The 17,990-nt window shown below is 38.9% G+C and overlaps 1 protein-coding gene across 3 annotated transcripts in view; it reads right to left on the minus strand.

The window, feature by feature from the left end:
- Positions 1-17,990, minus strand: part of acot7 (acyl-CoA thioesterase 7) — a 56,331-nt gene that overhangs the window by 8,339 nt on the left and 30,002 nt on the right. For all 3 annotated transcript variants that reach the window (XM_010875673.3, XM_010875671.3, XM_010875675.3), the window contains 2 exons: positions 15,130-15,246; positions 7,580-7,764 (listed from right to left, as the gene is read on the minus strand). In XM_010875673.3, coding sequence (XP_010873975.2) covers positions 7,580-7,764; positions 15,130-15,246 — 302 coding nt within the window. The remainder of the gene's footprint in view (positions 1-7,579; positions 7,765-15,129; positions 15,247-17,990) is intronic.

The following is a 17,990-nucleotide window of genomic DNA, read 5'->3' on the forward strand; positions in this document are numbered from 1 at the left end:
TTTTTGGGATACGACCATGCAGCCGTCGAGGTTCACAGTGAGATCTACTAACAACACTCTTTGTTTTTTGGGTCCTAAAAGGAGCATTTCTGTTTTATTTGAGTTTAAGAGCAAGACATTCTCTGTCATCCACTTCCTAATATCTGAAACGCATGCTTCCAAAATAGCTAATTTAGGGGCTTCTCCATGCTTCATTGAAATATATAACTGTGTGTCATCAGCATAACAGTGAAAGTTAATATTGTGAGGGGGAGATAGAGGTAGGAATAGAGGGAGAGATAGAGGGAGGAATAGAGGGAGAGATAGAGGGAGGAATAGAGGGAGAGATAGAGGTAGGAATAGAGGGAGAGATAGAGGTAGGAATAGAGGGGGAGATAGAGGGAGGAGTAGAGGGAGAGATAGAGGTAGGAATAGAGGGGGAGATAGAGGGAAAGATGGGGGCACAAAAGTAAAAACTGAGGGCTGTCAAGTCACTTCATACTCTTCCTCTTCTTGTATTATAAAAATGAAGGACAAATAGGAGAATATAAATGCTATTTGGGAGAAATAACAATACATTTAAGGAGAATTGATGTAAAAGATTAAGAAAACTAAGAAAATGTTTGGAGATAAAAGAGTACCTGACATAAAGCAAATTATTTACCATTCCATCAAATGCTGCTCTACTATCACCAAAAATTAAGGCTTTGGGAAAACTTCTTCAAGTAGAAATTCTAAAGAAGTTCAAAATGGATTTTGTAAAATGTAAAAAATGATATTTTCTTGCTATATTACCAAGCTACTCTTCCATACTCAAATTATCTATGACAGTGGCTTGCGAGTTAACTAACTTAACATAATTTTCAGCTAAGCTGAGCTAAAGAATATATCAGCTAACTTTCCATTATCTTGATGCAATCTTAGCAAATTAAAAACAGTCCCTAAATGCATTTGCAGATTACAATCATGAAAGAGGGTGAAATTGCTGCTGTCAGGGAAAGTGTAGGCTTTAATTAATAAAATTAAAAAAACTCCAGCAAGATTTTGTAGCAAGGTTGGTCACCACTTGGATGGGCTTTTATTGTTGACCTGAAAAATTACATAATTCAAAATAATACTTCCCTACAGTATACAATTATTGTTGTCATTTCCTCCTGCAGCATCAAACATGACCCATGCCCTGTGAAGATCTAAGTGAGTAGCTCTGTACATTTTCTGTAATTACTAGTCAATCATAAAAACAATTACTAACATCATAGACTAACTCACACGTATCTGTTTTGTATGACTGTGTTGGATCCTCTACAGATGGGAAAGGTTAAGCTCTCCATCCATAATGTGTCCTTCACTGCTACTTATATGAATCTCCCTTTTCCTGTTTGCCCTTTTGATGTTTGTTGTCATTCATCCCTTCTCAACATTGTGAGTCTTCTCATTTGTCTATATGACAGCATAACATTATTACATGTGGTGGCTATTCAATCTGTGTTGGCTGTTAAGTGTTGTTCAAGAACAATTCCTTAGACCAGGGCTTTCCAACAGGTTGATCGCTAGCTATTGGTAGCTCACAACCCATTTATGAGTAGCTTGCAAAAGATTTCTGAAGTACTGTACATACAGTTTTCAAGTGTTTCACTGCAGTCCTAAACAAATCTCAAATCACCAAGTTAGACTGCAGACTCCCCGCTACTTGAAATGACCCCACATCTATTTAGACAATATGAGCTTTATAAAATATCTTACACAGGATTCATTAACTTCTTTCACAAAAACTCTCAACTGCCAGAACCATGAATCAATGGGGACGCTAACGTTATAATCCTGATTCGTTCGACATGTTCCCAGAAATAGTAATAACCTCTATTATACTGGACCCTATTCCAACTAAACTACTTTAAAATATCTACTTCCTGTGTTCGGCCCATCAATATTGTACATAATAAATCAGCCAATATCAAACCTCCTGTTTCCTCTCAAGTGTTTTTTGAAAAAGCTGTTTGCCAGCATCTCATTGCCTTCCTAAAGACAAATATTTTTTACAAAATGCTCCAGTCAGGTTTTAGACACTATCGTAGCATTGAAACTGCACTTGTGAAGATGGTAAATTACCTTTTAATGTGGAACATTCTAGCCTTGTTTGGAGCCTATCTATATGAAAGATATCTGTTTGTATGTATAAATGTTCTATCTTAGGACATATGGAATCTGAGCATTAATAATTACAATGTGAATGTACATTTCATTGGAAGTGAATGTGCCTAGATAATGAGAACAACAGAAATATGTTTAGATTATCTCTGTGGGTTGCGCTCTGACAATGTTTACATTGACCATTTGGCATGGGGGTAACTGTCTTGGAAACCCGATCTTTGCTAGGTAGACACACCCTTCAATGTACACTCACCTAAAGGATTATTAGGAACACCATACTAATACTGTGTTTGACCCACTTTCGCATTCAGAACTGCCTTAATTCTATGTGGCATTGATTCAACAAGGTGCTGAAAGCATTCTTTAGAAATGTTGGCCCATATTGATAGGATAGCATCTTGCAGTTGATGGAGATTTGTGGGATACACATCCAGGGCACGAAGCTCCCGTTCCACCACATCCCAAAGATGCTCTAGTGGGTTGAGATCTGGTGACTGTGGGGGCCATTTCAGAACAATGAACTCATCGTCATGTTCAAGAAACCAATTTAAAATGATTCGAGCTTTGTGACATGGTGCATTATCCTGCTGGAAGTAGCCATCAGAGGATGGGTACATGGTGGTCATAAAGGACGGACATGGTCAGAAACAATGCTCAGGTAGGCCGTGGCATTTAAACAATGCCCAATTGGCACTAAGGGGCCTAAAGTGTGCCAAGAAAACATCCCCCACACCATTACACCACCACCACCACCAGCCTGCACAGTGGTAACAAGGCATGATGGATCCATGTTCTCATTCTGTTTACGCCAAATTCTGACTTTGCCATCTGAATGTCTCAACAGAAATCGAGACTCATCAGACCAGGCAACATTCTTCCAGTCTTCAACTGTCCAATTTTGCTGAGTTTGTGCAAATTGTAGCCTCTTTTTCCTATTTGTAGTGGAGATGAGTGGTACCCGGTGGGGTCTTCTGCTGTTGTAGCCCATCCGCCTCAAGGTTGTGCGTGTTGTGGCTTCACAAATGCTTTGCTGCATACCTCGGTTGTAACGAGTGGTTATTTCAGTCAAAGTTGCTCTTCTATCAGCTTGAATCAGTCGGCCCATTCTCAACAAGGCATTTTCGCCCACAGGACTGCCGCATACTGGATGTTTTTCCCTTTTCACACCATTCTTTGTAAACCCTAGAAATGGTTGTGCGTGAAAATCCCAGTAACTGAGCAGATTGTGAAAAACTTTCTTTCCCATTCTGACATTCAGTTTGGAGTTCAGGAGATACTCTCTCCCTTGACAACCGGTTATACGTTAATTATTTCACCCACTATATGAAATGAATGATTTATAACAGACATTCAAAGATATGCATTGGTGTACCTCTGTTTTGGAACCTCTTTTGTTTTCACTACATATGCTGCCTCTTGGTGATTATCCAGAAACATAATGTGAATTTTCACTGTTATGTAGATGACAAACAGCTGTACATTACAAAGCCCCAAAGCTTCCTTCCCTGGATGCTAGACAAAGGCATGTGGATGACAGAATAAAAAAAAACATTTAAACTTGGAAAAAAAACTGAAACGCTAATTTTACATCTCAAGAAACAGAGAGATTTGTTGTCGGACCTCACAATGTATCTCAATGGTTGAACAATCATCTCCAAAGAAATTGTGAAGGACCTCTGAGTTTCTTTGGATCCTGATCTTTCTTTGGATGACCAAATAAAACATATTCCAGAGATTCATTTTCAATCTCCTGAACATTGCAAAATATTGTAAACTTTTTTGTTGAAATATGAAGCTAATCCATGTTTGTAATAATCTTTATTTAAACCTAAATGTTTTATCACATTACTCTGTAAACTGACGGCTTGTTAAGACTTGGGCTGATTTTAAGGTTTAACCTAAAAAGCATTTAATGGACTTGCTCTAAGTTATCTATCTGATTAAGTCCTGCCATATATAGCTACACATACATTACAGTCACAAGACATAGGCCTCAATTTCTCTTGTATACTAAGGACATAAGAAAAAGTTGCTGGAGACAAAACAAGAATGTTCCCAGTTTAAAGCACAATAAAGTAGCAGGCAAAATGTGTTATTTTTAAAAGTAGCCCGAAAAGGTTGGGGACCCTTTGGCCAACCAACCTTAACATTTGAAAATTAATCTCTTTCATAAAAATTAACAATTTAAAAAAATATATTTCTAACTATTTAAGATTACTATGCAGTCCATACCCCCCCATTCTTACAAGTTACCAACCACCACTGCCACCTATCCTCTCCAACAAACTTCTCCCTTACTTTTGCTTCTGTCTTAACCATACCATTATAGCATAACATATCAAATATCATCTTTGATATTTATATATGTATTTTCCCAACATCTATTTTACCTTTCCTCCTTACGGAGAAGAAAGCCTTGTAAAATGGCCATGCAACTTCTGTCTGCATTATGGAGACAGGCAGCAGGGATACAAAGGCAAATTCATTTCTAAATTGTAAAGGGAACTTCAAGGGCAATGATGCTCAGGCAAATTTCCTCCTTCTCCCTGCATCTGTCTATCCAATCCCAGCAGACCAACTACCCCCTCCTCTCTTTCCCCTAAACCCCATCCCCCCATCACTGCTGAGCTAAAAAGGGAAACACTAAAAATAGACAGAAGAGATTTCTCACTTGGGATAGCAAAAAAGCACCTGGAGTCAAAATATAGAAGGTGGACAGCCTGTCGATAGACTATTTATAGTATTGGAACATGTATAATCAGTCACAACCTGACAAGCAATTACAGAAAAAGACCTTGACATTTCATTATCAAATGTTAATATTCTATTTATAGACCTGGGACCCTGAGCCAACAGCATTCAAAACACTGTCTTGTGATGTTATTTATGTAGTGGGTCTACTGCACCCTTTATACTTAAATTGTACATGGTTCAGTAACCTGTACAGAGACACACAAACACTCATTGACAGTCATTATTGTGTCTTTTATTTTACTTTCAGATTACAGTGTTCCAACATAATTTATCAAAAAAGTGTAATCCAGGAAATATTGCCTACACTATTGTATTAGTTAAATCAGTTATGATGTGGATTGTAGCCATCCACACAGAAATGTTCTAATAAAATAGTTCATGGATGGATTGGAGCTCTTCATGGCAAAACCATAAACACCCTTCTTTGTCCCCATCATCCCCTTTATCTTCCTTGTTTGTGTTGATTAACTGATATTTATTACGATGTATTACCTGTAGTTAATCATTAAAGTTTAACATACTGGGCCTGTGCATTTTTGTAATTGTTTTCCCAGCAATGTGATGACTCCAGCAGCCCGACATGGATTTCTGTTTATAGGAACACATTTATATTAAATGGAAAGGACGTTTTTTTAAAGTGCCCCAGTAATTACAGTAATGTTTAACACCCCTCTTCAGTCTCCCTGACAAAGGCCTTGTGATCAGGGTCTGAAATACATTCAAAATGCAAAGCTAGATGATTATCGGTGTCTGATGTTAGAACCTAGCTGAATAAAGCACAAAGGGCAATGCTGAAGGCGTAGAGTTTCTTTCTGAAATGGAAATATGTGCTTAAGGGACACTAAAGGGGGTTCACACTTCTACGATGTGGTTAGAAAATGTCCTGGCTAGGGATTGAGTCTGTGTAAGCAAGCTGGTTTTCTTTTCATATAGAGAGGAGTTTGTACTGATGGTTGTATAATATCCTTGGCATTCTGGTAAAAACAAGACAGAAAAAAGCAGAGCAGAGAATAGGGGTGTGTGTTTGTGTGTGTGGAGGGGATCACTGATGAGGATAAGCTCTGTATTACCTATAGTGCTCTAACACATGTGCCACCCACAACACTACATTAATTGATTTCCACACTGCGCTTTAAAAAAATATATACTTGCACACCTTTCATCTAGTGTGCTTCCTATTCCAGTCTACTTTTTAAAGAAATAATATACAGCTCCGGAAAAAATTAAGAGACCACTGCACCTTTTTCTTTCCTTTCCAAAAAGGTCAAAAAGGAAGGTTTTGAGTGAGGATGCAATGTAATGAGCCACAAGTTTGCTCTCAAAAAGACAGACAGCATCTGCACATGTGCCCAGGTTCGCTTCACACTGATACAGGCAAAGTTTTGCATCGCGCATCAATGCTCTAAACTGTAACGGAAATTGACCCACTTTGCTGTTTACTTTGTGCGTCTACGTCATATGGCTGAATATACCTTTAACACATATGGACCCAGAACTTAATGAAGCATCTGAACTATTATGTAAGACTTTAGTTCTGGTTTAACTGACATTACATCTATGACTGTCACAACAAGGCTACATTTCAGGTAAATTAGAGCTTCAGAGTTTCTCAGCAGAGATGGGAAAATGAACCAAAAGGACAACCAACTCTGCAGCACTACATCAATTAGGCCCTCATGGTAGACTGGCTAATTGGAAGCATGCAAAAAAGGCAAATTACATGCCACCTGAAGGACTGTAAGAGCATTAGGGAAAATAATATCTGGCCCAACCAAAATTGAACTATTAGGCCTGAATGCAAAACATGGTACCAATCATTGCAGAGAAGCATGGTGGTGGAAGCATCATGCTTTGGGGATGCTTCTCAGCAGAACGGACTGGGAAGCTGGTCAGGATATAGGGAAGGATGAACAGAGCAAAAATACAGAGAGGTCCTAGAAGAAACCCTGAACCAGAGCATACATGACCTCAGACTGGGGGTGAATATTCATCTTTCAGCACAAACACAACCCGAAGCAGACAGCAAGACAATACTGGTGTGGCTATAGGAATAGTCTGTGAATGTCCTTGAATGGCCCGGCCATAGCCTGGACCTGTTGGATAGGACTGCCTTGACTCATCGTGTTGATGATTATTTTTCTGTGGCAGAGGGAGTGCCTCGCATATGTGGTTCAATGCATTGTTTGGAGGACTGGGAGAAAAGAATTAAGGAAATGTTTTCAGCATAAAATAAAAAGTTATTAACCCATACCTTTGAAATGTCGATCATGTTCCTTAAAACTATAGTTTTTCCAATTTTTGTTACTGTTCCTTAAAATATGTATACTTATTTCTGGTTTTAAATACATTTTTGAAAAGGCCAGAGTGTCCATTTAAAGGCACAATAGGACAAACACAGTGGTATATATAGCCTCAGAGATAAGAATTGCAGAAAAAACATGTCTAGATAGCAGTCGTTCTCAAACCTCTCCTCTGGGACCCCCAGCCATTCTGTGTTTAAACTATTGACAAATATTATTTACAAAATGCTCCAGTCAGGTTTTAGACAAATTAATTAGATAGGGGCCCCTGAGAATGGCTTTCAAAATGTAAAAATAAGTCTTAGGACAGAATTCTGGCGCATCTATGGTAGGTTCAAACCAATGGGTTTGGATTCAATGCCCTTTTATAAGAATGATATTAATATGTTGTTTACCTTCAAAGCAGGGATGGGTAGAGGCTTGTTCTCCTTGTCCAGGGAGATGTAGGTGAAGAAAGCCGTGACGGCCCGATACTTCTCCTTCTCAGCCTCTATCAGAGGGTCAGCATCGACAAACACCTCGATTTCCATAGACTTGTTACTGGTAAATGTCGCCCTGCCTGAGACGGTTACCACACAGCCTGGGGAAGAACAGGCAACACGTCAGCAACTGTAACGCCGTAGGCAGGACACAGGTGCCAGGAGAACAGAGGACTTCTAATGAAAAGAACTAAGACGTTACAAAACTAAAACAAGACATGAAAAGAACACTGTTACAAAGGAAAGCAACACAAAACAATGACTAACAAGATACAACAGGGAAGAAGGAACACAAATAGGGACAGTTATAAGGAACACAGGTAATGACGACAAACAGATGTCTGTGCTCCAAATGAGGGAGGGGCATTGGATATCCCTGGCAAGGCAGGCCTGTTGTGCCAGGAAGTAACAACTATGAACCCTGTAACATGAAAGGAAGACTGCATCTTGCAATTACTGCATACAGCACATAGTGCTTACTTTGTGTTTATCATCACTGCAGTTAACGGGATATCTAGATAATAATCGCCACCTTCTTGTGAAGTCAAGAGTACCGATTTCTAACAATAGGCACAAGAATGATATGTTGACAGTTTCAAGGTGCCAAAGAAAATTCTAAGAATGTGGCTAAACAAATAACTTTGTAACATACTTAATGCAAAGTCATTAAACAAAGTAATTACATTTACAACATATCCTGTGGCGTATGTGTCTCTGAGTGAAAGATATCACAATAGAAATAAAACATTTGAATGACTGCATTTCTAACAGATTTTTTTGAAAATTATAATAAGCTTACCTACATATTACTTCTACAACACGGCTGCTGTAAGATAAATGCTTCATTGACTGGACTGTCAACTTTATTGGTTGACCACTGTATAGTGTATAAATTGGTTTTAATTACTATAAAGTTTAAAGCCCAGGAATGTGTTTTTGTTATAAAAAAGTAAATGCATCTGCAACATGACTGCATTCCAAATAACCAATTAAATGCACAGAAACTAGATTTATTTACAATGAAAACTATATGTACAAAGAGAAAAAAATTATAATCAAATGCAAATATAAACGTGAATCTGAAAGGCCAACCAGAGAGTACATCTGCTGCAGGCATTGAGAAACGTAAACATTGCACAGATGTGTTTCAACCATGCCAGGAATCAAGTTCTTCATCCACATTTTCCCTTTTGCATTCCTCATAGATGCCTGCTTTGATTTTATCAACTCAGGATCTCAGTCCAATTTTCCATTAGACTTGGCCAAATGAGAGAGAGCCTTACGAGACATGCTCCTTCAGCTAATGTAATGCCTGAACTACTGAAAATAGTCTATTAGTTATGTGCAGAACTCACCCTATACCTGTAAATGTATTTTTGTTGTCATCTGTGCCACTAAATGTTTTTGTGTGCTTTAATAAAGTAAATATCTGATGGTTTAAAAAAATATATATAAATGTTTGGAGTATCGCTATTCATTGTCCAATCATTGGTTATCGCCATTCATATCATTGATTGCATTTATATTTGTAAACTTGTTAACTGTAGGTTTTTTTGGATTCTGAGCATTTAGAAATGATTAATGAGTTGAAGTATTGAACATGTAATTCAGTATTTTTTATAGAGTTCAGATTTTCTTTCCTGATCATTTTAATCTGTATCAAACTAGTCATCTGTAGTCCTTTTTGCTATTTTTCCAATGTCACTTCTGCTGATTCAATATATAATTGATGTTACTTACTTCTAAACTGATGCCTTCAGCAACTAAAAGTGAGTGATATTATTTGGTTACTCATTGCTTCTGGTATTCTTCTGCACTGTTTTGCACCCATGTGTATGCATTTTAAATGTGTATAGCTTACTGGGTTGGGGATGTGTGTCTATATCTAGAAGTAAGCAATATGTGCTACTAAAGAGTCCCTCATGGAAGGCTAAACATGATATAAGGAGATATAATTGCAACCCTTTAGAAGATATTTTGAATGTAATTTGAATGTATTTTATTTAGTTTGTTTTAGTTATATTCATAGTGATGTTCTTCAATCATGCACTTGTAGATTATTGTATACAGCACTGAAAAAGAGAGACTACTGCACCTTTTTCTTTCCTTTACAAAAAAGTTGAAAAGGAACATTTTGAGTGAAGAACAGAAGCGTACAATTTGCAGTGGTCTCTTAATTTTAACCCTTCTGTTCCTCACTCAAAACCTTCCTTTCCAACTTTTTTGGAAAGGAAAGAAAAAGGTGCAATGGTCTCTTAATTTTTTCCAGAGCTGTATTTTCATACAAAATTAAAAATGATTGAATAATAATGGGGTATATTCCCAAAAGTCAATCAATACCATCAATTCCCTCATATTTCCTTGGCTGGGTTATTGGATTTAATTAGATCTGTTAAAGATGGGAGCAAATATCTTGTGGAAACGGCAAAATAAATGACTACCATAACGGTCAAGCAAAAGGGCATAGGAGGAGTCATTGATTGACGTGCACTCTGTGATTATTGTGAAAACTGACATGAAATGAGAAAGTCGGGAGGTAAAAAATTGCTCTGAAAACAGAAAACTGCAAATACAATGTATTACTGTGAAGACATTCATGAATCAAATATGGTCAAATGATTGTGCAAGATAAAAGTACTTTCAGAACAGTGCTGTTATTGCAACATATTTTTAAAATGAAATGATATATTTACATCCTGAATTTTATTTCTTTAATTAATATTGCCTTTGACCCTCCAATACCCATAACCTACCATCTTCATCTGTCCCTGTATTCTTGACACGTGTGGAGATCAACGAGGTAGAGAAAGACAGTTGAACTGCAGTCTCAAACTCCTCTGACTTTTCAATACTGACAACACAGATAGTTCATGTTCTCTGAAAGACAAACAGTTGGATCCTGGGCACGTACTGGACAGTGATCGCGTGGTCTGAACACATAGTGTTTCTGCATGTTGAGTCAAAGAAAATCAAAGAGGTGCTGCACTGGCTCCACTCTAAATGCTTAAACAGACCAGACCGACAGGACCTTTAAAATGTACACTGCAGTTTCAGAAATCCATGCTCTATGCCAACCATAACACCACCGTCTGGCATGAATACAGCTTAACAAAACACATTCAGTGCTAACTGCTCAGCATCTATTGGTCACATTGACTGTAAGATACAGTTTTCCCAAACAACCCTTTAAACGGTGCTCCGGGTGCCACTACACCCCTGGTGGAAGGACCTCATCAGCTCTTTGCTGAGATGTGCTATTGCTGACATATGACATGGAGATAACCTCCGTAACCCAGTAACAGTCTTCGCCTAGACACACCCTGCCCCAATCTGGTTTGTCCAAGCAGACAAAGAGCTGGTCACATGACAGGAAACCTAGGACTGTGTGCATGCTACACGTGACCTCCGCTGGTCGTCAGGGTGCAAAGTTAGTCCTACAGGGTGTGAACCATGGGTGTAAGAGCTGCATTGGAATCGCCAGCGATGGATTCAGCACAGCAAAAGTACAGACAATGAGTGGAGATCCCCTTCCTGTTTGGCTGAGGTAAGAGCCAGCAGTAATAAAGTTAAGATCCTTTGATCCGGACAATAATAATACAATTTAAAAAAGCGCCAGAGTACATCCACAGTTCATCTGTAGTCAACAGTGCTCCATCTATTCACAGATTACGTGCTGAGATAGTGTTTAGGTAAATCTTAATGGCGGAGAATGACCAACTCGGTACATCCAAACCAGAATGAAGAAATCGGATGAAGAAATCACGCTGAGCTAAATTTTTAAGCTGCTGCTTCCAAGAAGCAAAAAACAAATCTGTCTGCTTACAAGAAATTCCACTGTAACGTCCGACAAGTCATTAACCTCACTTGGATGTGGCAATGCTTGCAAATCACTGGACTAAAAAAAGCCACCCAGCTGCCAGCTGCCCAGCGTCACATGCCTACAAGTTGAGCTGAAATGCCTTCTACAGTACATTCGCTTAGAGGCAATTAACGCCAAATCATGGATGAGGGCAATGGTTTTTAGGAAGTAAGTGAACTTGCCTTCTACGGCTGATGTAAGTAAAACCTTTAAAAAAGGTTTAGATTTGCAAGGCCTCTGGGCCAAAATGAATACCAGTGAGTTTATCTAAAGCACACGCACATCTTCTACCTGTCCCTTTAACAGTACCCGTGTCCAAGTCAACCTGCCTAAATGACTACAAATCAGTAGCAAATCTGTAGTCATGAAATGCTATGAAAGGCTAGTCACGGCTTACATCAGTACCCTCATCCCTTACACGCTGGACCTCTACAATTTGCATTCCCTTGCCCACCAGGACATGAAAAGTACTTATGTGGGAATGGTGTTCATCAACTAGATATGCTCAAGGAACTCTCGTGGGAACATTTATTCCAAAGCAGAACTCTTTGAGGGGGGAATTCCCATTTGGATTGGAAAACCTTCCATTTACACAGACACAGCTCCCTCCTAGAGGGTGCCTCAGCTGACAAAAAAATGTGTGACGACATTTAAAGTCAAGTATAGCTGCGGGTGCCACAACTTCCAGCAAGCCAGGAATAAAATGTCCTCGAACTGCAGGCGATACCATGGACCACACCCAGCAGGCTTCCTGGTCCTACGAGGCCATAACAATCAATGACAGATGGGGAAATGCATATCGGAAGGTCCACATCTATTGGTGCTCTTATGAAGTACAGCAGACAGGGTGCGTTTTCTCTCAGTGTGTAAAGATCAATGCGAAAAGGTTTCAAGGAGATAAGGAGAGAACAATGTGGAGGATTACAAATGTTTAAGCTTTTTTAGGGGTTCAATCTGCACATGGAAGTATGCAGTCTTCAGATCAATGGTTGCAAAGGCTGTTCTGTCAACCTGTGTGTTCAATAGAAATGATTTGAAAAGGAGAACAAAACATACTAAAAAGCATGAGCATGAGAAAAATAACTAAAATAATTCAACCTTGGAAATATCATTTTGACAATGGTTCTCTAACTTGTGAATCTAACCAGTGTATAAATAATTCATAGATTATAAAAGTTAATTACATTTTCTCATTCAAAATATGCAAATGGAATGTTCTTCAAGTACAAGTACAATGGATATAAAAAGTCTACACACCCATTTTAAAATGCCAGGTTCTTGTGATGTAAAAGAATGAGACAAAGATAAATCATGCCAGAACTTTTTCCACCTTTAATGTGACCTATAACGTGTACAAAAACAAACTGAAATCTTTGAGGAGAAAAAAAATGAATAAAAAAACCTCACAATAACCTGGTTGCATTAGAGCACACACTTAAACAAATAATTTTTTGAAGCACCTTTTGATTTTATTACAGCACTCAGTCTTTTTGGGTAGGAGTCTATTAGCATGGCACATCTTGACATGGCAATGTTTGCCCACTCGTCTTTGCAAAAGCGCTCCAAATCTGTCAGATTGCGAGGACATCTCCTGTGCACAGCCCTCTTCAGATCACCCCACAGATGTTCAATTGGATTCAGGTCTGAGCTCTGGCTGGGCCATTCCAAAACGATAATCTTCTTCTGGTGAAGCCATGCTTTTGTGGATTTGGATGTGTGCTTTGGGTCGTTGTCGTGCTGAAAGGTGAACTTCCTCTTTCCCTTCCGCTTTCTAACGGACGCCTGAAGGTTTTGTGCCAAAATTGCCTGGTATTTGGAACTGTTCATAATTCCCTCCACCCTGACTAAGGCCCCGGTTCCAGCTGAAGAAAAACTGCCCCAAAGCATGATGCTGCCACCACCATGCTTCACTGGGGGTATGGTGATGTGCAGTGTTGTTTTTGCACCAAACACACCTTTTGGAATTATGGCCAAAAGGTTCAACCTTGGTTTCATCAGACCATAACACATTTTCCAACGTGCTTTTGGGAGACTTGATTTGTTTTTTGCAAACTTCAGCTGGGCTTGGATGTTTTTCTTTGTTAGAAAAGGCTTCCGTCTTGCCACCCTAACCAATTCATATGAAGAATACAAGAGATTGTTGTCACATGTAGCACACAGCCAGTACTTGCCAGAAATTCCTGCAGTTCCTTTAATGATGCTGTAGGCCTCTTGGAAGCCTCCCTGACCAGTTTTCTTCTCGTCTTTTCATAAATTTTGGAGGGACGTCCAGTTCTTGGTAATGTCTCTGCCATATTGCCATATTTTATGCCATATTTTATCCACTTGATGGTGACTGTCTTCACTGTGTTCCATGGTATATATCTAATGCTTTGGAAATTATTTTGTACACTTCTCCTGACTGATATCTTTCAACAATGAGATCCCTCTGATGCTTTGGGAGCTCTCTGCAGACCATGGTTTTTGCTCTGAGATGCAACTAAGAAAATTTCAGGAAAATCCTACTAGAACAGCTGAACTTTATTCGTGATTAATCAGAGTCACTTTAAATGATGGCTGTTGTGCAGTGACTTTTATTTAACATGAGTTTGAATGTGAATAGTGAATTCTGAACAAAGCCACATTCCCAGTTATAAGAGGGTGTGCACACTTATGCAACCAGGTTAATGTAAGGTTTTTATTTTAAATTTTTCCCCTCAAAGATTTCAGTTTGTTTTTCAATTGAATTGTTCACATTATAGGTCACATTAAAAGTGTAAAAAGTCCTGTCATGATTTATCTTTGACTCATTCTTTTCACAAAAACCTGGCATTTTCACAGGGGTGTATAGACATTTTATATCCTCTGTAGATGTTCCTCTCATGGGTTTAATTGAAAGTGGCCTTCACCAAGATCAAAAGTACCTCAGCATTCTGTGTGGAGGCTCATATTGCACTCACTAATCTTAAAGAGTTTGTGATTCAAGCAGAGAATAAATGATTCACTACAATGACATCCAGGAAAGGAAATAGGAGCTAGGAGGGAGTAATGGAGTGTCATCAATGATTCATATCCGCTCACTAGTGCAATATGAATAACAGCCCTGCTAGAAAAAATGAAAATGGCAAATAAGGTAAAAGACCAATGTATTTTCCTTATGTTGCACAGCAAACTAAATAGCAGGTCTTGATGGGCTCAAATGTCCCACACTCTAGCTAATCCACATGCAGAATTCTGCTTGTCTAAAGTTGAAATAAGGCTGGATACAGGTAATAGGATGTTCTAGAGCTGGTAATCATAAGTTACTAGGTTAGCCCACTAGTTAGTAGGTTACACCACAGCAGTTATAATAATTAAGTGTAACTAGATTGGCTAATGCTAATCACTATTAGCACTGCTTTTCATTGACTTTTGTTGGTTAAAATCATCATGATGATCATAAAATTGAAATGTGTTAATAAACGTGTTAGAGTTAAATATATAGCTTTTAATAAATCTGCCATGAAGTGATTTACTGGTAATCATGCAGATATATGACTTATTTATTATGGACACAAAATGTTCTTCATTGCTTATTGTCAATTGGAGGAAACCAAGGATTAAGCTTTAAGACAGTCCATATCCTTACCTTTCATGATCTTGCGATGGAAGTTGATGGCATCTACAGAGGCGGTAACTATGTTGGTCTTGCAGTGTCGGGCCGCCACGATTCCAGCCACTTCATCCATCAGTTTCATTGTCACACCTGGGGAGGTCAGAAAGCATTTGATTATGTTTTCAATGTATCAAATTTCCTCTGACATAATTTCCCCCACAGTATATGAATGAAACTTTTCAGACTCCATTTTCTTTCAAGTATTTCATCAGTTTTTCCCCTTACTTACTCAAGACCTCATGAGACAAAATCCACAAGACTGGCATAAGGCTGTGGTAACAACTGCATTTGTTTCAGTTCATATTAATCAAATTCATGATTTCTGATATCGATTTGGATGCTAATTTTAGAAGCGCATCTTTGATGCATAGAGACAAAGAAAGAGAGAGAGAGAAAGGGAGAAGCAGAGCATTAGGGAGAGAGAGCGCGACTGCGGAACAGGAGTAGGAGATGGACTGATCATACCAGATTTCTCTCAGCTTACAGTGGACTAAGATAAAAAGGAATTGATTTCCTGTGTGGAGACAGACACACCAATCCTCTCCTCCATGGCGACAACAACCATCTGTTTACAGAGTAATGAGATAGTCTTCTGATCGGTGGAGTGGGGACAGATTGCTGCTGGCCAGATGTGTTAGTGCAGAACTCCTGACAGGAAACCCCTGACCCAGGGAGGTCTCAACAATACATGTACCCACCAAAGAAATCTGAACTTTCATTTTATTTCGACCGCAGGATTATGATCTTCGATTTGTTTTTTGAAATCTATAGCCTGGCTCAATACTGACAGACATCATAAGAGGTTAGCATCCAACTTTGGCTATTATGGGGAAGGCTGTTCGGATGGTCTGGTGGGTGCAGACAGTTCTCTTCAACTTGCTGCTCTCATGAAGTGTGACACCTTAGTAAGGGAAATTAGTGGGTGGAGTGGGAGTGGCAGCATCTGCTACTCATTTCACTCAGGCATTTATGTAAGTATGCATTCAAGTGCGTGTTTCACATATCTAGACCCTGCAAACCGCCAACTATATTTTTTTTTTTCCTGTGTCACAAGAAAATCAATAGGTCTACTCGGCCATTCTGGTTTCAGGAGAATGTCTGAAACCAGAATGAAACCTTCATCATCTGTTGCCTTTACTGTATGCACAGTTCTCGCCCAGATGCAGCTTTCAGTGTAGCAGTAGCACAAACACTTTAAGATCTTATGACTTGTATAAGCTAATATGGTAGTATTTACATCTGTGGGGGCCAAAAGGAAACCAGTTTCCAGAGGAAACTTCATATCTTGCATAAAATATAGACGGGGAAACAATAAACAGAGAAAGCATGACTATTTAAAGCAAAATGAGATTTGTCCAATATTAGCTAAGATTACATTTTCAATTTGATGACATGCAGGTGCAAAGGAAACCAAGCGTATGATTGCATTAATTCTATTTAACCTTGGTTTAAAAATGAGGTTGTAATGAGGTCACAGGTCTCCTCTCCCTCAACAGAAGCCTGGCCAGAAGGACCCCCAATACAAGTGGAAGATAAACAGTTTGTGAAAGGCCATTTATAGTGCATTGAAGGATGTGCATGTCACTATTCTATCACCTCCATCGTATTCAAATTGAAAGCCAGCATTCCTTTCCTCCTTGGGTTTCCTCAATGTCATGTGACTGTGTATTAAAAATGTGAAAGCAACTAGCGTTCTGTCAGTTATTTACTAACATCTATGTTGTGAAGCATTTTATGAGACACTGCATTGTTCCCTCACCATGCCATGTGAAAATTGATGGGATCTCACCTTGGATTGACTTTCCCTTGGGTCTAGCACAAAGCCACTCACATTTAGGAGCTGTCAGAAGTCGTGTCTGTGCATGTAGCTGCCCTACCACCACTGACTGCTGCTCACTTCTAGAGGCCCTTCTGCTTGCCAATAATCAGAACTAAATGGAAACACAAGCAAACTGTTTTTCTCTCAAAATATTGCTCTTTTTCTGACATATATTGGGGAATTACGGTGTAGGCTTTTTAAAAGAATTCAAAATGTCAATGACAAATGTGTTGGCGTTAAGAAACACCCCAAAAACTGGATTGTATTATAAATTTGGATAATATAGTCCTAACTGATAATATATTGTCACTGCAGAGGAAACTAGACATTTGACAAACTGATAATTTTTCCTACATTTTATACAGGCATTTTGCTTTAAGTATTTGGTTAAAATCATAAAAGTGCATGTGAACTGATAAGTTCTCCTTGTTGTCGTCCAATCACAATGTGATCAAAGTGGCACTAGTTTACTTTTGGGCACTTTAGCGTAATTAATTGACGATGTAACTAAAAGGAAAGGATGCACCAAACAGATAGGCTAGCTATTTTGGTATGAATCTGAATGGATTTTACTTCTCGACACCAGTTATTTTACGAGGTTAACTGACTAACAACAAATTGCCATTTGCAGGAACAACCTGGGGATTAGTTAAAAAGGGAGGATTAGTTAAGAAGGGAGTACTTGTTCCTTTTCCAGGAACAAGTACTTTTATCATAAAAACCATCTGATCTTGCTATTTTATCTTTTTTTAGTTAACATCCTATTCAAAAGACACCCCCTTCACAGAGCAATATTCCCAATCACTCAATGGAGGCATTGAAATCTCCATAGACAGGAGGAACAAGTGCCTACCGGTCCTACAACCAAACTCCAAGAGCCTTCAGTCTCCCATCCAGGACCAACCCTGCTTATCTTGAAAGGGAAGCCAGCAGTGGGAGTCTCGGTGCTATCTGGCTGACTGTTAGTGACATAGGTAGAACCACGCCCACTCCAGGACTCTTCATTACAAAACAA

Source organism: Esox lucius, chromosome 12, assembly GCF_011004845.1.
Source record: "Esox lucius isolate fEsoLuc1 chromosome 12, fEsoLuc1.pri, whole genome shotgun sequence".
Lineage (NCBI taxonomy): Eukaryota > Metazoa > Chordata > Actinopteri > Esociformes > Esocidae > Esox > Esox lucius.